General features: G+C 38.1%; 1 protein-coding gene across 2 annotated transcripts in view; it reads left to right on the top strand.

Moving 5' to 3' along the window:
* Positions 1-20,321, top strand: part of PIBF1 (progesterone immunomodulatory binding factor 1) — a 130,912-nt gene that overhangs the window by 2,794 nt on the left and 107,797 nt on the right. For both annotated transcript variants that reach the window (XM_064440748.1, XM_064440749.1), the window contains exons 4-6: positions 1,061-1,259; positions 8,197-8,316; positions 18,167-18,300. In XM_064440748.1, coding sequence (XP_064296818.1) covers positions 1,061-1,259; positions 8,197-8,316; positions 18,167-18,300 — 453 coding nt within the window. The remainder of the gene's footprint in view (positions 1-1,060; positions 1,260-8,196; positions 8,317-18,166; positions 18,301-20,321) is intronic.

Genomic DNA, 20,321 nt, shown 5'->3' with positions numbered 1-20,321 from the left:
ATTCTGAATGCTTACTTGTACCAGAGTGGAATATTTTCATGTTGGCCATACTTTAATTATCTGAGGAGCGTTCAGTAAAAAGTACTGATGTGCAAATTGTTATTAATAGGCATAAAAAAGTTGATCTACTTTCCTTTCCCCAGTCTTTTCATTAGTTTTCCTGTCTGTCTGCTACCTCACTTTTCACCCCCCCTTTAAAAGAATCATACACTATGTGCAGAATACGTCCTTGTGTGACTGCTTTCCTGACCTGGGATTTTCTTTTCTTTCTGAAACAAGTGGGGCAGATGTTGCCTTGTATTACTAGCTAGTATTTTTAATATTACTTCTTAAATAATGTAGGAATTATTGCATTTGAAGAATGATGTAATTTTAATGTGTTTTCAAGAGTTACAGCTAAAACCTCCAAAAACAAAGTAGGTCAGTTGCCTTTGATTTAAATAAAATAAACACTTAGAAACATCTCTAAGTGATACGCAGTTTCTCTTGCCACATAATACCTTGTTACTGGTGATAACAGTAATGATAGCGTTGTAAGGCTCCTTGTTTAAGTGTAGTGGTGTTTGTGGTTTGTTTTTTAAAGGGCCCCAGATGTGCATTACACTGGGTAGAAAATGAAGAGTTGTGTGTGGAATAGGCCATAAGCATGTATACGCTGAAACTTGGCAAGACATAAATTGAAGTTACCATTGCTTTATGTGGTGATTTACTAGTTCCTTTGGTTTTGTGTGGAAATGTATTCTGCTTTTTCATGTTTTTAATCTTTTAACTGGTAAATTAAGATTAATTTATAAATTGAAGTCACCGTATGTGGAGATTGTTACTTATCAGATTCAGCTTTGTACTGTCAATTACTATGAACTTCCTGGCTTTTTATGTAAACTGTCTGATTTGATTGTGTAACCATGGTGGTATACACTCTTGTGTTAGTTACCTAATCTCTGTAAATTTTCCCCTCTGCAAAATGAGCACAACTTGCTCCCTTGCTAGGGTATTGTGAAGGCTCATCACTTGTGTTACTTGATACTTAATGTCTTCTGTTTTCAAATCAATCCTGAAGAAAACATCAGGCTCTAATGAAACAAGAAATGGAAACTATTTTATTGAGACAGAAGCAACTGGAGGAAACGAATCATCAATTAAGGGAAAGGGCTGGAGATATCCGTCATAGCTTACGAGACTTGGAATTAACAGATGATTGCTATGAGAAGCTAAAATCTCTTCCTGAAGATCAGCTTTCTATCCCTGAATATGTTTCTGTGAGTATTGTGTTTTGTATTGGTTTAAAATATAGCTCTGTCCTGGGTCTGGCTGGGGTGGTGTTAACTTCATAGCAGCCTGAATCTTGCTGTGGTTTGGATTTGCGGCTGAAACACTGTTGGTAACACAACGGTGTTTTGACTGTTGCTGAGCAGTGCTTGCACAGCATCAAGGTTTTTTCTTTTCCATGCTCTGCCTCTCCCCATACCCCATGAGCAGGCTAGGGGTGGTCTTGAGGTTGAGAGGTAACATAGCTGGACAGCTGAGCTGAACTGGCCAAAGGAATATTCCATACCATCTACTGTCACGCTCAGCAATGTAAACTGGAGGTAGAAGAAGAAAGAGGAGGTGGGGGGTGGCTTCCAAGGTGGTTATTGCTCAGCGTCTGGCTGGGCATCAGTCTGCTTGTGAGAGGTGGTGAGTGATTGTCTTTGTGTGGTGCCTCTCTTTTCTTTTTTTAAGTAATCTCTCTCTTTTCTTTGATAATTAAACTGTTGAAAAAACTTGACATCTCAGTTCTCTTGCTTTTGTTCTTCCCACTCTCTCCTCTGTCCTGCTCCCACTGGAGGCAGCAGGTGAGTGAGTGACCTTATGGGTGCTTGGCAGCTGGCCACACAGCTGTAAATAGCTTTTATTTAGAATTAAGGGGATGTGTACATAGTAGAAGCCAGTCTATACTCCTGGAATTCTTATTCTTCTCCAGCTAGAAATGAAAGACCTTCAGAGGTAGAGGTACTTCTGGATCAGTCCATTTTGACTGGATTCCAGTAAAGAGAATCTTCTAATCCAGATTCTGATGTCTTAAAGAGGGTAGAACTGCTGATGCATTTTAAGATGATGAAGCAAATGGGGTGTTACAATTAAATGGCAGGTACACATTGATGATATGAAATATGTCAGGCTGAAGATAGGAATTTGGAACTTGGCTTGCCAGAACAACAAGTTGAGATGGCTCTTGCAAACACCACTTACCTTCCCCTCATGCTTTCCATCTGGCCCTTTCCTATCTGACTAAATGGAGGAGGTAAAGTATACTTTGAAGTACACTAAGACTCATTTTCTTGATTTCAGAAGTTTGTTAATTATGGCTTACAGGTGGATGGAGGGGCAGGGAGGTACTCTGCTTGAAATAAAAAGACAATGCCTCCACATACTGTGGGACATGTGCAGAGCATCCTGGCTCCCTTCTGAGAATGAAGAGGATTTAGACATGTAAACCTTAATTCACCAAAGTATTAGCATTGTACTTGTGATAGAGCTAGTTATTAAGGAAGCTGTAAATAATATAATGTTAAAGTTAGTGCATTTGTTGAGGTATAAATGCTGTGTGAATGAGTTCTCTTCCTGGGTGAAAGTCACGGTATACTGTGCCCTAGATATCTACAGAGAAGTAAAACTTGTCGTCCTTATCTAAAGGATGCTCATAGAATCATTAAGTAGTTTGGGTGGAAAGGGTCATCTAGTTCATCCCCCCTGCAGTGAGCAGGGATATCTTCAACTAGACCAGTTTGCTCAGAGCCCCGTCCAGCCTGACCTTGAATGTTTCCAGGGATGGAGCATCTACCACATCTCTGGGCAACTTGTGCCAGTGTTTCACCACCCTCATCGTAAAAAAATTTCTTCCTCATATCCAGTCTAAATATATCCTCCTTTAGGTTAAAGCCATTACCCTTGTCCTATCACAACAGGCCCTATTAAAAAGTTTGACCCCATCTTTCTTATAGTCTCCCTTTAAGTACTGAAAGGCCGCAATAAGGTTTCCCCGCAGCCTTCTCTTCTCCAGGCTGAACCACCCCAACTCTCTCAGCCTGTCCTCATAGGAGAGGTGTTCCAGCCCTCTGATCATTTTTGTGACTCTCCTCTGAACCCACTCCAACAGGTCCATGTCCTTGTGCTGAGGACTCCTGAGCTGGATGCAGCGCTGCAGGTGGGGTCTCACCAGAGCAGAGCAGAGGGGCAGAATCACGTCCCTCGACCTGCTGGCCACACTGCTTTTGATGCATCCCAGGATACGGTTGGCCTTCTGGGCTGCAAGCGCACATTGCTGGCTCATGTCCAGCTTTTCATCCACCAGTACCCCCAAGTCCTTCTCCTCAGGGCTGCTCTCAATCCCTTCATCCCCCAGCCTGAATTGATATCCGGGGTTGCTCTGACCCAGGTGCAAGACTTTGCACTTGGCCTTGTTGAATCTCATGACGTTCTCGGGTCCACTTCTCAAGCTTGTCTAGGTCTCTTTGGATGACATCCTGTCCTTCTGGTGTGTCAACTGCACCGCTCAGCTTGGCATCATCTGCAATCTTGCTGAGGGTGCACTCGATCCCACTGTCCATGTCACTGATGAAGATATTAAACAGTTTTGGCGAGATCTTTTCAAAAGTTCGAAAACTTGGAGTTTTGAAAGTAGTAGTAAAATCTTAAGGCTCTGAGTGACAAACAAGAACACTTAGCTTAGGGTCTGTTAGGTTATTACCCTGTAGCTGTCTACTGAACCCACTGCCCTCTGTAAAAATATTTGAGGGTTTTTGTTGATTCCTGCACCACCATGGTTGACAAAGCCAGATTTTTATCATGAGCTGAAGTCCATGTCAGCTTGATTGAAATTGGTGTGCAGGAAGCTTCAGGATTTCAGGAATTGATTGACAGTAGAAAAGACACTGTTGCCAGGCAGGACAGATACCAGGAGTTAGTAAGCTTTCCAGTTTTAAGTGAAGATGTCATAGCACAATTAGAGTGCTTAGATTGTATTTTGTGAGTAGAAAGGGGCTCTAAAAAAGATGTGAAGCAGGAGAGGTAACAGCCACCACCTACCCTTAATCTAGCTTTCTTTTCCACTTGCGTTCAACTGGTGAATGCTACTTTTGTCTGTGACTCAAACTCCACTATCTCTGTGTTCAGTGAAGCTCTTTTCCTCTTTTCGCACGAGTCACTTTTTTCTTTTGAAGAAATCCTTTTTTGGCCATTTCTTTTTTTTCTGGAGAAGATGTTCTAAAGATATTCTGTAGTAAGGTGCAGTTTGCTGCTGCTTCTCCCAACTTCTTTTGGCTACAGTATCAGTGTGAACCTGAGGGTATCAGTTAAGCTCAGTGATAGTTTATAATTTCTTTGAGTTATTCAGCTGATAGAGATGCTGGGAGGCTGTGGAACTGTGTTGCATAACCTGCCTTTGCCTCCATTTGGCTTCTGAAGGCTAGGAAAAGGATGTGGAAGGGAAAGTTATTTTTCTGATGCCGTTTTCTGCTTTGGAGGAATTGTGTGTTTTTCAGGCAGGTAAAATCTCTGGCTCCAGATTTATATGCAGATTAATAGTATACTCTACTGATACTAGAGTAAAATTTTCCTTGGCTGGAAAGAGTTCTGCTTAGAGATAACTTGAGCAAGAAATTTCCAACCTCTTTTTTTTCTTTATCGATTTTTAAAATACTGCCCTACAAACGTCCAGGATAGAAGTAAGTGTATATATAATGGTTACACTTTATGTGAAACCTGGTGTACTGGACAAAGAGCAGGAGGTGCTTAAATATGGATTTTTGTATATAGAGATATTGCAAGTTTAAAATACTAGAATTAAAAAAAATGTGACGTGTTTTTCACTGTTCTTCCACAAAGGGGTGCAATAGTAACGTGTTAGAGCAAAGACTAAGCAATGTTTAGTGTTGATGATGGCAAATGAAAAATGATGTTTTAAACATCTTTCTCTTAAAATCACCGGGTTTTGTTTTGGACTTACATGTAAAACTTAATTTTTTAAAAATTGTTTATATGAATGATTTTTCTTTTAGAGACAGTATATGCAAAATTTTAAATCTCTTCAGGTCATTAAACTGGTGCTTGGCAGCTGAGTCACTTACTTTGTTCAGCAAAGTGAGCCTCCTGTGTACTCTCCTGTAACATTTTTCAACAACTTGGTGAAAAGTTTTTATCTGCGAGTTTTGTTTGATCTGTTTTTAATTACCATGTCTCAGTTGCATCATTTTGCTATCTACTGCTCAGTTGCTCTCTGTTTAAGAAGGCAGTTAACTGATGCAATTACTTTCACAAAACTTCGTTTCTCAGAAAGCCAGCTTTCTCTTCCTCTGCACCCACCCATTTTTAGCTTAACTCTAGTTTTCCATAAAAAGTGGTGGGCACATGCGAAGAGTTTCTTTTAAAGATCACCTAGAAAGTTTTCCTTACAGCATATCTATATAAATCTATAATTCTTAAAATATGCAATTGTTTCTGAAATCCTGTTACAGTAATTTTTGTTTCTGTTATATTGACTTGGCAAAAGGCAATGTGTGATTTGACTGTTGAGTTACATGAATGCTTATTGGCCATCAAGCAAGCTAAATATAACATTTGAACTACAACCTTCCCCTCATCTGTTGCATTCATTTGCACTTTCTTACTACCATGGATTGATCTTTTCTTGGGAAGGCTGTGCAAAGATATATGTCCTTGATGCCTGTATCCCATGTCATCTTGGTTTTATACTAATTAATCTGTATTAGGGTTGTTGTGGTTTGGGAAGTAAATGTGGCGTGATGGCCTAAGTTAGGTTTTCTAGGGAAATCTCAGTAAAAATAGAAGAATTTAAGGGAAAAGCTAGGTCTGGTGCAAAAAAAATCCAAAATGCTTTAAGTGGTTACCAATTACTGAAAATCAAGGTTATTTTTTAAAAAAAAAAAACAAAAATTTTGTAATCACTTTTTTTTGGGAAAAAAGATTTGACTGAAATTCAGTTGTTCGGTTTCACATGTAATTAGACAAGTTCTGAAAGAATCCAGGGAGATGAAAACTGTAGTGAGCAGAAGCTGTAGTTAGGAGGCTAAAATTGTCCTTACTCACTGCTTTGCATGCAGATTTCTAAAGTTTGGGGTTTGTTTTTGTTTGTTTTCCTAAGGAAGTAGTTGAAACCTGTTGTAGTTTGGAAATTAGAAAGAACCCACAAAACTAACTTCACTGTTTGATTTCATGCAAACGAATTAGAAGCAATGTGATTTCACAGATGGACATGAAAAAATTCCTTAAATATTGAAGGAATGGAATACTGCAAGAATAAAGTAGTAATGAAACAGTAAAATCTGGCAGTAATATGCATTTAGTTCACTTCTCAGAACAGAAAGACCATTTGTAGTTTTAACTGTAGCATCTGATGGTTGAATTTATTTGTAATTTTCGGAAGGTGAACAAAAAATTATCATACCTTGTTTTGGTTTTAATTGAATTGTAGTTGAAAAAAGCCAATCTCATCCTTGATTTTGTTCACTTTATGTGTAAACGTAGACATAGTGAATTGAGAAATTCCTTGTTACCATCTTAAAAAGAATTAAGATAACCATACTTTGGGGGAACTTGCCTTTTTTTTTTTTCTCAATAAAAATGAACTTAAGATAGGACATATGCTATAAATGTAAGCTTATGTTTGTTTTGCATCTAAAGTTAAGGACGAAAAACGGAGCTCTCTTGTCGAGCACAGCACATTTGAACAACTGCAACTTCCAGCATGCTCAGTGTTTGGAAAAACTTGAAAACAAACAAAAAAACAAACATGGAAAAAAAAAAAACCCACCACTTTTTAGAAAATTTCACTTTTCTGCTTTACTACTGATTTTCCAGTCATGTTGCACTCTCGCTTTATTGTATAAAGCAAACTACACCTATGTTTACATCGCAAATTTCCATGGCTTCTGTGTTTTTTAGAATTGTATGCTGTCAATTATATGGCATATACCTGGAGCTTGTCTTTGTCTGCTGTTTACAGGTAGCAAAACAGAGACGTCTCATCCTTCTGCATGGAAATGTAGTACAGCTTGCTCTTGAATGCTTACTTCATCTGTGCTTTCTTGCTTGTGTTTCTTCTTTAATCGTATATCAAACAAGTGTTAATGATGGGGGGTATGGAGTAGCGCTTGCATGAAAATAGTGCTTAATTATCTATCCTTTTCTTTTCATCCCCTAAAATAAACATTTTAAGGTATGAAGTTAAGCTGGAAGTAATAGTCTCTGTGTACCTGTGTGTGGGTGTATATCAAAAAAGCTCTTTCTCCTTTGTAATGGCCCTTTTTGCTTTTTACTGCTGACTTTGTGGTTTTACTACTGTGTTTGCCAGTATTTTTTTACTGTTTAGTAGATACGTTCTGGAGAAGTTATATGGATCTGAGACTTGTCTGAGACTGTGCCTATGACTGGGGTAGGAGAAGAGAGAGGAATATATGGTGTGTCATAGATTTTTTTTTAAATCCTTTTACAAGACTTTTTTTCAGTGTTAACTTAGCAGAGCAGAGTCTTTCAGAAGCTTAGTTGCATGATGCAGCTGAACCCATATAGCAACATGTTACTGCTGAACGTATGTGTGTGGGGTGCGTGTTATTCCCGGGTAAGTGCTGTTCCCGCTGTTGCATTTTTCTTGGTGCAGATTCAGCACACTGAACTGGCAGAAAACAAACCTAATCTCTCCCCATTTCTACACACCCCATAAAATTCATATTGGCTTGGGGGAAGTTAGTAAGATTAGTTTCTTTATTGCTACATAGGCTTTTTTCTTTTACACTGTTAATCAAATATTCTCTAGAGTGGACACAAGTAAGAGAGTGGGACCATGTGGTCCATTAGCAGCTGTATTTTTTTCATTGGGCATCCTGGCTGGGAGCTGCCTTAGTTGAACAGAAATGTAATATTTTTACCTTTTTTCCTCTTTTTTTGTTCAGTTCCAAACACAAATTGATTGTTTCTTAGTTGCTGCTGTCGAAGGCTAAAGAAAGACACTGTCTTTGCTTTAACATCCCCCCCCCCCCCCGCCCCGACACACATGGCCACATCCAGGTTCCTGGTATGCACTGGGAATCATTTGGTGAACTACTGCATAAAATGTTGAGCTGATTTGTTTTTGGGATTGTAGTTTCGCGATTGCAATTTTGCTAATCTAAATTTTGAATATATATCTTGTTCTTCTAGATCCGATTCTATGAAGCAGTCCGTTCTTTAAGAAAAGAACTAGGTGATCTACAGATTAAAAAGGAGAGCCTAACAGAAGAACTAAGTGGGTACAAATCGCAGCTGAAGTGTCTGACAGAGGTCTGTGCACCTTAATGATCTCAATTAAGAAACTGTGTAAATATATATATATTGCAAAACCTCATTCTCCAAATCATTATTCATGTATAAGATATAAAAACTTTTTTGCTGTATAAAAATTGCTTGTGGGAGAGGGGGCAGATAGGGAGAGGGGAAACATGCTATAGACGTCCTTGTATGGCAACTAATTTTGTTACGACTATCTAGCAAGATTTGCTCATGATACTCTTAAGGATAGACTCTTAGGAGCTATGTTGTGCTTTCTTGAGGGCAAGGTTCAGGGTGAGGAATCTGAGACAGCAGATCCATCCAGCAGTAGTTGAACACACTGTGATGATTCAGCGTATAATTTTTTAGATGGTGATGTCTTGGTAGTAATTTGCTTCACCTTTTGTTTTAATGATATAAAAATGCATTTTTTTTAAGAATTATTTGGAGTTGCATCTTCTCTGTTATGCTTTTCAACTTCTTGTATTTTAATTTTCCGATTTATTTCTCTACTAAAGAAAATGGTAACTTTATTTCAGGTAAGGTATAAACATCAGAAGTAGAAAAAACAAATTATCTAAATATATTTAATTTTTATTTTCAAGGAATGAAAGAGTTGAAACAGTGTAAGGAGAATGTTGTTTTTAAGGTATTTATGAATATTTATAGTATTTTCAGTATGTGTGCAGCTAGGATGATTTGTACTTTAGCTTAGTTCTGCATAAATCTGGAGTTGTGGTAAGACAGTTTCAGCTGCCCAGAGTATATTTATCCAAGTCATGGCTAGCAGGGACTTAAATGCCACTGTCATTTTACTACTTCTGGAATTACGCTGGACAGACTGGAGAGCTGGGCAATCACCAACTGTGTGAAGTTTAACAAAGGAAGTGCTGGATTTTACACCTGGGGCACGGCAACCCTGGATGTACATACAGAGTCAGGAACGAGAGGCTGGAGAGCAGCCCTGCAGAGAGAGAGCTGGGGGTTCTGGTCGCCAGCAAGCTGAACATGAGCCAGCAGTGTGCCCTGGCAGCCAAGAGGGCCAACCGTGCCCTGGGGTGCATCAAACACTGCATTGCAGCTGGTCGAGGGAGGGGATTGTCCCGCTCTGCTCTGCGCTGGTGCGGCCTCACCTCAAGTGCTGTGTGCAGTTTTGGGTGCCACAGTACGTTAAGGATATAAAGCTACTAGAGAGTGTCCAGAGGAGGGCCACGAAATTGGTGAAGGGTTTAGAGGAGAAATGTTATGAGGAGAGGCTAAAGTCACTTGGTTTGTTCAGCCTAGAGAAGCAGAGATCTCATCATAGTCTGCAGCTTCCTCACAAGGGGAGGGGGAAGGGCAGGTGCTGATCTCTTCTCTCTGGTGACCTATGACAGGACCCAAGGGAATGGCAGGAAGATGTGCCAATAAAATTTGTGCATTTATGAACTTCAGCATTATTTTGTGTCATCATCTCTGGTCATAAGTGAGATTAAATTAATCCTGTTAACTTCGATTTACACATGCATTTTCCTTCACTGTACATTTACTGTGCTCTGATTTAGTAAAATTCTATAGGAGGATTTCAGCCTTCTGAGGTTTGACTGACATCTGTGTTAATTTTTGCTGCAGCAATTTAATGGGATAGTAGATAACGATAATTAAAGTTGTGCTAGAAACAATTTTCTTGGTACATTGACCGTTCTTTAACACAGAAACTTTCAGTTTTGTTCTTGTTATACCACATGGTGGCAGTATCCACCTTTCCCACTGATTTATTTTTTGACGTTTACTCAGCTTTTTTCTTTTGATGCTGATAAGAAAGCCCTAGAATCTTGCCTGTATTGAATTTAGGTGGTTCTTTGAATGCTAATACCCTGTTTGCATAATCACGCTTAAAATTAGAGAAAATTAGTGAGAATGGATTACTTGTTTGAGGGGAAAAAAAATCTAGATGTTGAAATGTCACAAGAAAAAAAGGCTTACAGTTGTTAATAAAAATTATTCCTTAGGATTCTCATGTTTCAGGTAAGATCGCTTACTACAATTCTTCCATATGTACAAAAATAACCCAAACCCAAGTTTTCACCCTATCTGTTATGCATAGAGATGGCATGTTTTGGATATTTAATGAAATGTGACCTGATAGGAGGTATTTTATGTATGGAGAGACTTAAGAGTCTCTGTATTTTTGCTTCTGGCAAGTTCAGATTTGACCTAGTGACTTGCTGAGTGTCACTGTAACAAGGTACCTCAGGCTGTTTCAGATAATAAGGTTAAGAGGAGCATCATCAATACGTGAGGGTACTTTTGAATCTCTAATGTACTTAGTACACTGAAGCTAACATACCTAAGCACCTCTTGCAGTTTACAAATAGGTTTTAAGGTGTGTTGTTGGGGTAACTTGTTTATTTGAGCTCCTTTGATAAGGTCAAGCTTTATTACAAGGAAGTTTATCAGTAGGAAATAAAGCATGGTTTCATTCAGAGTCTTACTTAAGCTCTTATACTCTTCAAACTGTTTTTGTGGCATTACAATAATTCTTAACTTCCAGCTACATGAAGCATAGTTGCTGAAATTCCTTGCGTGTTATTTAATAACTTGCACTCTTAAAATCCTTCTTCTGGTTTCCCATCCAGTATTCCTTAATTTTTAAGTTTTCTCTGACAGTTGCAATATTCCTATTCTCTACATAGTTTATGAACAAAGCGTCTGTTCTGGGTTTAGAACTTCTTTAGGAAACTACTAATACAAACTTCTGAAATACCATTATCACTGAAGTCAAGACAGTTTTTTTATTTCCTTCTGTGAGGATAAACCACCTCCTACAATAAGCATTCCTTTTTTTCTACTATTGCAACTAATTAATGCTCTTCTGAACAAGTTTCACTTTTTTTCCTCTTTGTGGAACATGGTAAGGAACTAAAATATATGTTTATCCAAAATCTTTCTGTTAAGTACTAATGGCTTCGGGGAGGAGAATTTTGCTTGCTTTTCTGGTCGTTCATGGCTGACAGGCTAGGATTGGATAAGCATTAAACATGTAGATACTTACCCAGAAATAGTCATGAGACATATGAGAGAATTAGGTATAGACTCATAGGACTATCTAGCCAACAAAGAATTGAAAAAGTTTAAAGGAAAATCCAAACTTCTCTAATTCATTAAGCCAACTCTAGAAAAAATTTAAATGTGAAATGAATTAATCAAATAAGACAACCATTGCCTAACATCACCTATGTTATTTTGTGATAGGATGGCTTTATTCCTTTAGTTTGGTCAAAGGAAATGAGTTCTAAATTTACTGGTTTTATTTTGGAGTGTGAACATAAGGCACTTAAATTATTTTGCTTTCTCTGCTCATGAGCCTTTATATACTGTTTTGTGGGAAAGCAAAGCAGCACGGTTCTGTTCTCTGAACACTATTACGATGAGCTGATATGGCTGAGTATCGGTTATATAAAATCTGGTCTTCAAACCCACTAAATCTTTTTGCTACATGCTGCCTTTTTGTTTGGGGAAAAAACAAAACCCAAATAAAAAAACAAACAAAACTTGTTGGCACAACAGATCTAGCCTGGCACAAAAGTGAGTACAGTGGCCTGGTATTGTGGCCTCTGAGTCAACTGAGTTTATAAGCATCCAGCTGTACCAGCTAGGAAGCTCGGTTCTGTGAAAATTGAATTGTCATTGCAGCCTTGTAGAAAATTAGTTTCTAAGATTTTCTAAATTCAGATGTTCTTTAGGCAATTTATTAATTCGTTTGTATTAGAAAAACTTTTATTTCTGACTTCAGGGCATAAAAAACATCTTTCAAATGTTTGTCACCTGTATTTGTACTCTAGGTATATGAAAATATTTTGTTTATTTAGAAGGGGCAGAACGTCCTAAGTGTGTATCAGCCTGCATTAGCGCTCATTTAGTTCTTGGTATGCTGAGAAGTAAGACCACTAAACCTACAACTTTGTGTAACAAAGTTCTCTCATTCTTGTCTGTTGCTGCTCTGAGTTAGCACTTAATCAAAGCCTGCTAAATCTGTAACACAGACCCAATGCGGTGGGGCGCTGCTTCTGACAACTGGTAGCAAAGAAGAGTGAAGAGCAATTTCTAGCGCTGGAACATAATCTGATAAACACAGCTGGTATCAAAAGACCTTTGTCACCACTTTCTGTTTTTAAAGTGGTCAGTATAAGTGGTTCTGCAGTGCTACCACTAAGTTGATGTGTCTCTGTACGCCACTGTCACATCTGTGATTTAGACCAGTGCGGTTCCTCTGATTCTATGTGTAGCAGCAACAGACTGGAGGGGAGGCAGTGGAACTGGTAAAAGTGATGTTCTTGTACTTCAGTGTTGACCAGTCTGTTACCAGATTTATAGTACAGACTTGTTTCAGTCCTTTTGGAATGCTCAGTACTTGAAGTACAACTGATGTCAGCACCACCACCTTTGGAGGTCCAGATAGAGTCCAGCTATAGTGTTGTATTACCAGGAGCTTCCCAGAAGCCAAACCAGCTCCTGATGTGTGTGTTCCTGTGCTGAACACCAGTGTACTATTTTCAGAGTTGTTTGTTTCCAAAGTGGTTAGAACCTTCCCTCAAACAGATGTGATTTAGTACTTGTGTGTTTCTTTTAAGACTGGGAGAGAGTCTGAGAAAGAAATTCTGCTTTTCTTTGTAGCTTTAGAAGATTAAGTATTGCTTTCTTCTTCTGGCTATGAGTTACTTGGCAGAGTTTTCCTGGAATTCGTCTTGATACAGTTTTATCAGGGCTTCCTTTCTTTAGGTTTTTTTTTTTTCTATAAAATTGCCTTCAGGACTTGCAATCAAATTTATAGTATGGCAGTTATCTAGCAATGGTTAGCCTAAAGACAAAGCTCGATGTATATAGGACAAAGATCTCTTCTAAGACCTCGTCTCTGAATTGGGATTAGTAGCTGTCAGGTTTTGCTAGACAAACGTACCAATTTTCTCTGTGATAATGTTTCCCAGCTGGAAGAAAAATGTTTTGATAGTCTTCAGAGAATGAGCTATGCTATTGCACTCAAGGGATCAGTTGGCACTAGATGTATCTGAATGTAGTAAAATTGAGGCTACTGTTGCCACTCCAGAAGCACTGCATTCCCTAAGATCTCTTCTGAAGTTTGCACGTCTGTAATTAAAGACTGCACTCTGGAACCCTTCCCCAGCCCCCTGACACCAATTCTTTCAAGCAGTGATTTGATTACTTGGTCTTCATGTTTCTCTCTAGAAAGGAGAGACGAGGCCTCAGTCTTAGGTGAGATATGTGCCTTCTTTCCTTCATCATCATTATTATTATTTATCTTGTTCAGGAAAAAAAGCTGCAAAGAAAAATATTCTACCAATAACGACTAGCTTGGGGCAGCAGTTTAACATTTCCAAGACTCAAAAAAACTTAATGTATTTATGAAAGTTCCCTTTTCAATCCAATGTCTTTCTACCTCTTTTGATATGTAGCTGTGGCTCTCATAGACTGCTAGTTATTGTTTAGAGGGACCAAATGGCTTAATTCCAGTCTCTAATGCAATGATCTCAACGATCCTTTTCACCTGAGAATGTTTCACTGAAGATTCTCACCAGCTCAGATCCAGAAAGAAAGCACTTTTTATTCCTCCCACTTTCTTTTGCAGTAGAGGCACTTATGCCAAGGCCTTTCTTTCTTACCTTTCTTGCAGAGCTTCCTTATTTTTGTTTATAATTTTTTAGTGGCAGATAGTGCCCCATCTACAGTCCTTGGCAGATTACCAATTTCATATCAACATACTGGAAGAAATGTCTTATTCATCCAGTTATACATAACTTCTTCCTGACATTTGGGCAGTTGTATTCAAATAAATAATGTATTGACCAATAACTTTTGAATGCATACTATGTAAACAGATTGAAGCAAAATGTCATCTTTACTGTGTTGCAGCACCTCATCCAAATAATTTAAGGGAATAGGTTTTCACATCACAATAGTATAGTAGCTTTACATTTGCCTAGGGCCTTTAGGTATCTTAGGATATGAACAGAAATTGCTGGCTTGTGTAAGTGATGCTTCAAAGATGAAGTTCTTTTAAATAAGCTTTTTGAAAGCAGAATCACTTTCTTCCACAGGCTTATCTCTAGACAGTGTGAAGAAGTCATGCTACTTCTGCTTGGTTGGCTGATTAATCTTTTCCCTGCATTTCTGTTGTTTATCTTCTTATCCCCAAAGGCTTTCTGAAAGATCAGCTAATCCCTACCATGTATTATGTGTCACTAACTATGTTAAAGTTTGTCACCCAGTTCTTGTACTTGAAATGTAGATACGTGTTCATTTTAGTGACTGCTATAAGCTGCTGCTCATTCCAGGTGGAGGATAACAGTGAAGCTTAATATCATAAAACTGAGGTCTGTCATTAGATCTTTAGTTTCTCTACCAGTTTGGGTTTTAAATGGTGCAGATCAGGCAAGTTCAGAATCTTCTTGCTTGAAACATCCATCTGTTGATAGTGTTTGTAAACCAAATAGGTGTGCTTCTTGGTAGGGACTGCTTCACATGCTCTGTAGAAACCACCTGTACTGGTTAACGCTGGGCCTCTTGGACAGCTCTGTTAACAATTTCTTTAGGCAATGTTTGCCTACCCATCTTGCACAGGACAGGTTTGTTTGTTTTAACCACCTCATCTGGCTGAGTTGCTGCTCTCTGCAGTAGCAAAAACTAGTAAGAAGCTGGATAAAAGCCATGCATTGTTGGCAGGATCATCACAGTCACGTTCCATGTGAGGAAGTACTGTTTGTCCTTTAATTTTTTTTTTAAGGTTGTGGACTTAAGTTATTTTTATTTATTGGTGGTGTTTCCAGGACCTCATTCATGTCCTCCAGAGTGCTCTGTATCTTGATCCTCTTAAAAGCCCTCTTTTTGCTTCAGCAGAACAAAGCTGTTCATGAGACTTCTAAGCTCTCTCTTGAAGATAAATTGAAAGATAAAGCAGTTCCATTGCTGACTTCTTAAAATCAGTTCAGGGTATACAGACATTGTTGTAAACTAAATGAACTTCATAATGTGCAAAGCAAGGCTTGTTCTTCCTAAGCACAGGCGGCTTGATTGTATGTCTTTAAGATGCGTTGCTATAGACGTCCAGACACCTCTGTCTTCGCTCCTTGGAGATATGCATACCATAGAGGGTTTTGTGTTAGCCTATAGACTGTTTATTAGCTTGTCTTATCACATTTTTTCCTGTGATTAAAATATAACTGTGACACCTAAAAGATTAGGTAGTTGGAAAACAGTGACTCATGCAGTAGAGTTAGTATTTCTTCAAAAATTATAGTAAATCCTAAAAAAAAAAATCCTAAAAAAGCAGAACAAACCCCTTTCTTTATCTGTTTAACAGTTTGATACTTTAAGTATGTCTTACTATCACTTTTCAAAAGTAGGATTTAACTTCCCTCCACTTCCGTGGAGTTGTTATGTGACATTAACATGACATTTACAACTGCTTTGTTAGATAAAATTCAAATCCTAGTTTAGGTCTCATACCTAATTTTGTAGCCATTTAACTGTTCTGCTAATTGGCTCTTTAGAGCTGTTTATGACAAATGTGTCCAGGGGTTAAGCAATTTAAGTTTACACCTCTGGTAGTTGTCTTCTAGTTGCTAAATGTGTAATGCTGTAGGAACTTCAATAGCCCACTCTGTGAAGGGTGTATGAATTCTGGCATGGTATTAGCAGCATGGTATTAGCAGCAGAATGGCACAGGGCATCCACAGAGGAATTGTATCCAAACTTAATCTTTCAATTTGCACTTAAAAGTTAAGTGCCCTTACCACCATTTCCTATTGCAAGATGAGTCACGTTTGCACTGTATAACAGGGTACTTGCACCTGTATGTTACAGATTTGAAATTCCAGCTAACTTGTTGACAACACCTTTAAAAACATCTGACAGAGGCTTTACCATTATGATAATGCCATCTTTATAAATGACAACATGTTAATTGGCTTAAGAAGAAAGTGTTCCATGGTGTTAGTTTGTTTAATGTATATCCATTAATTAGAGTAAACATAAAAATAAGCCATATATACCAGTATGTTAGGATGAATAACAATCATGTCTTTAGATGATGTGTTCTTAGTGATATGCCATCCTAAATCTTTGTGGAAACTTTCTCAGTGTTGTGACTATGTGATTGCGACCTAATGTGATTTTAGTGCACGTAAAAGTGACTAGATCTGTGAACGATAAAACAAAAATTTCTTTTTATAAAGAGAATAGTTACTGTATGTTTAGTAGCTCAGGCGGCTTTTCTGTCATGTCTTACAAGCATTTAGGTGGGGTTTTATTTTTGGGGTTTTGGGGTTTTTTCCAATAAGGCATTCTGTCAGTCTTTCAGTTAATGGTGCCTGTGAATTTGATCAGAGCATTCTTTGTGTCTTTCCATCCCTATCCTTGAGTATTATATTTGTGTTCATTCCTCCTAAGAATCTGTATTTAGGAGTCATTCACTCATATATGCTGTTGTCCTAAACTTCTTTTTGTCTATTAAAAACTAGCTAGACACAATTACTATCCTCTCTTATAACTGTATAAAACATAGCTTTCAGTTTATTTTGAAAAAATTATGGACTTATACAGTGTCCCTAACTGCAAAATAAATTCAGTTTGCAGTGGTTAAATGGTTGGTTCAATAATCACATCTTAGGGCAGTCATTTGGTTTTGTATTCCTCTTCAATGAATAGTATTGTGATGTCCACTCAGTATAACCAGATGGAGCTATTGTTTATCAAGCATCCATTATTGAGCCTGCCATGTATCAACCATAGCCAAAAAAACCCCCCAAAACCCAAAACCAGAACCCAGGAGTATCCTGAGAAACAGAATACAGAAAAAATCTAGATGCCCATGGGATAGTCTCAATTTTTACCAAGCAACTCTCTTTGCTGTCCATCAGTTTTCCCCAGTATAGGTGGGTGAGCATTATTTTTGGGTGTTTTTTTTTGTGAAGAAGTTGGTAAGTAGTACAGCATTTAGGACAAGCAAGTAAGGTAAGGTTTGTGAAAATAAATACCTACTTTGTAGAAAAGTCTGAGAAAATGATTCTACACTGTGGATTAAGGTACAAAAGTCTGCTATTCCCATGGCGGGTGGGAGGGAAGAGTATGTTGATTAGGAAATCTGTTTATCTTCAAGAGGAATAATCAGTGTTGTAGAAGACAAATGCTTTCTGTATGTCCTCTTGGTTTGGTCACTTTTTTCTAGTGCCCCTAGTAGTCTCTCAAAGTATATGAGGAAGAAAAAGAAGGGAAAATGGAAAGTAATGCTACTAGACCAGTAAATAAGCAACATTTTTCTGGTTTTTCTTTTTTTTTTCCCTTCCTTCTTCCTTCCCTGAAGCGTTGGATGATATGCTTCAGCAAACATAAGTTACCAGATACAATTTGGGAGTAACTGGCTGAAATTTTTCATATAATGGCAGAAGTTTCCAAGCTTTCTGAATGATCAATCCTCTTTCTGTTTTTTCCAAATGGACCAGCAAGTATCTTCACAAGGAAACTTGTTTGAGGATGTTGTAAAGGTGGTGTGGCTTTTGTGCTGCTACTATAGGTTTGTAGGCCACCGGCTGTATGTGTGAGGATTACTAGTCTTTGAAGTTCTGCTCATGGACAAATGCATTAGAAAAAATGAGTACATTTGATCAACTGTTCAGAATAGGATAAAAATAAGTTGAGTGTTGGTATAGCTGGGTACTCTGTGAGGTATGCTAGATTTCCAAATACTGAGACAAATGACAATACTACTACTTGAATGTTCATAAGACGTCTTCACAAAACTTATTCGGTGATTGCTTTAAGTAATATCACTGTAGCTGTGATCATTTCAAAATGTCTTACCTTCTAGAGCTATGAAGACGAGAGGAGGAACCGGTCAGAACTTGAGCTTAGATGCCAGCGATTAACACTGGAACTGGCCGATACCAAGCAGATGATTCAGCAAGGTGATTACAGACAAGAGAACTATGATAAAGTAAAATGGTAGGTCTCTCTATAGTTCAAGTGTTCTACTAACATAAAAATGTTAATAGATAAACTTCAACCTTGATTGACTAGTGTTTTTCATTTGATTTTTTGCTTATGCACACCACAGATTTCTCCTTACCTCAACCTACTAACAGTTCAGTTATGTCCAGTAGTATGTTGCAGTTGTAAGATGAACAACATTTTGAAATCTGATGCATCAATTATCTTCCTAAAAGTTTATATTTAGGGATTTACTATGCTTTCAGAAGAGCCTACCAGTCTCATTGCAGCTGAGGAAGTGGGAGCTGTTGATGCCAAGCGTCTTAGAACAAGTACTCTTTTTTTCCTAGTTTAAAAGCAATGATCTAACAAAAGGCCCTGTGCTCTATTGTGTGGTGCCTGTGCAATGAATTAAGAGGGTAGGACCTTGGGAATTAATATTTAATGACTTAAGAAACCCTTGTAACCATGAATCTGAAGGGGCTGTTACGAGAACTCTGTCAGAGAATCTTAGGATTCCTTCAGTGAGTTGGTTTAACTGCAGGAAACTCCAGTGCCTCTTTTCATTTTTAAAATACAGGTTTTAGAGTTCTAGCCTATACCTTGAATGCCGATCATGTAAACAACAATTGCAAAATTGTGAAATGGACTTCTTATAAATAGACTCATAGGTGTATACTTCACAGTCCAGCTCCCAGATGGCTTTTTCAGCGTGCTTGCAAGTACAAGAAATCTGGCCTTTGGCATATTTGTTGGGGAATCGATTTAAAAAAAAAAAAAAAGAGGATTATGAATAGAAAACACCCTGTCAGCTCCTTAATTGTTCAAACTGAATGCACTCGGGCACAGTTACTGACACAAATGACTTTGCTGCAAAGTCATTTGAAGGAGGTCTGTCTTTTGAATAAGCTCACAGCTATATGTACTAAAACAACCTTAGAATCTACCTGGAAGCTTGTTGCAAATAGGATGGATTGATGCTATGGTTTGCTTCCCATGTGCAACTGCATCTTAATAAGTGGATCGTAATAACTTTCATGTGAATGGCCCCAGTGTTTCACAATGTATATTTAAAATAGTCTTGAGTTGAAAAAGGCATGAATGAACGTGCCAAAACTATATTTGAGAGAGTAGGTTGTATTCATCTGGGTAGGCACAGACGAAGGGGAAGGGAAAGCACTGTTGGCATGACTGCATGAGGATATTTGGGAGCATTGCAGTAGTTAACGACTTCCAGGCTCGTTTCTGCCTTTAAAAATGCTGCGTCAAATTGTCTAGTTCTGGTGTACTACAAGTTATCTCCATTTTAAAGCTGTGCTATGCTTAATATAAAACTGGTTAGCTTTTTTCCAAACTGTAAGCTCATACTGGCTCATTCATTTCACTGTTATGACAGGGTCAGGTAGAGGGGAGACATAGAGCTGCTGCTTTGTGCATATGGAAAGCACTCTTATTCATATAGTTTTTGCAGCTGTGTCATGTATATTTTAAACATGAGAAGAGTAGTACAACCCCGTCTGGTATCAAAGGACTGTATACAAGGGAGAGTAGCAACTGAGAACAAGTCAACATTGCTTTCTGTTTGGTTAGGAAGATGAGAATCAAGTTGCTTTAGTTTTTATCCAACTTCAATGTCTGCAAAAGATTCAAGAGAATGTCATGGGGAATAGCATCAAAAGCTTGATAAAAATAAAGGGATGGATGAGAGTACTTACATTTCATTGCTAAGAGGAGAAATGTATAGCCCAAAGTTACACTATAGAAGAATAATCAGAGGAGGATGAAATAATTCAGGATTATTGTATTATAATCTAAAATTATTTTTTAAATATTTAGAAATTAAGAAAATTCTTCCACATGATAAGATACTGTTGCAGATGTTCATAACTAAAAAAGGTAAGATTATCACTAATTGCCCTGTGAGTGACTTGTTGGAAGAAGTCAGTGTCATGAACTGAAAGAAGGCTGAGAAATTACAAATGCTCAGGAATCTTGTTCATTACACTTTATGCATCTAATAGTTTCACTTTTTTTCT

This window comes from Phalacrocorax carbo, chromosome 1, assembly GCF_963921805.1.
Source record: "Phalacrocorax carbo chromosome 1, bPhaCar2.1, whole genome shotgun sequence".
Taxonomy (NCBI): domain Eukaryota; kingdom Metazoa; phylum Chordata; class Aves; order Suliformes; family Phalacrocoracidae; genus Phalacrocorax; species Phalacrocorax carbo.
The sequence above is the reverse complement of the archived record's forward strand: the minus strand, read 5'-3'. Positions and strand labels throughout refer to the sequence as shown.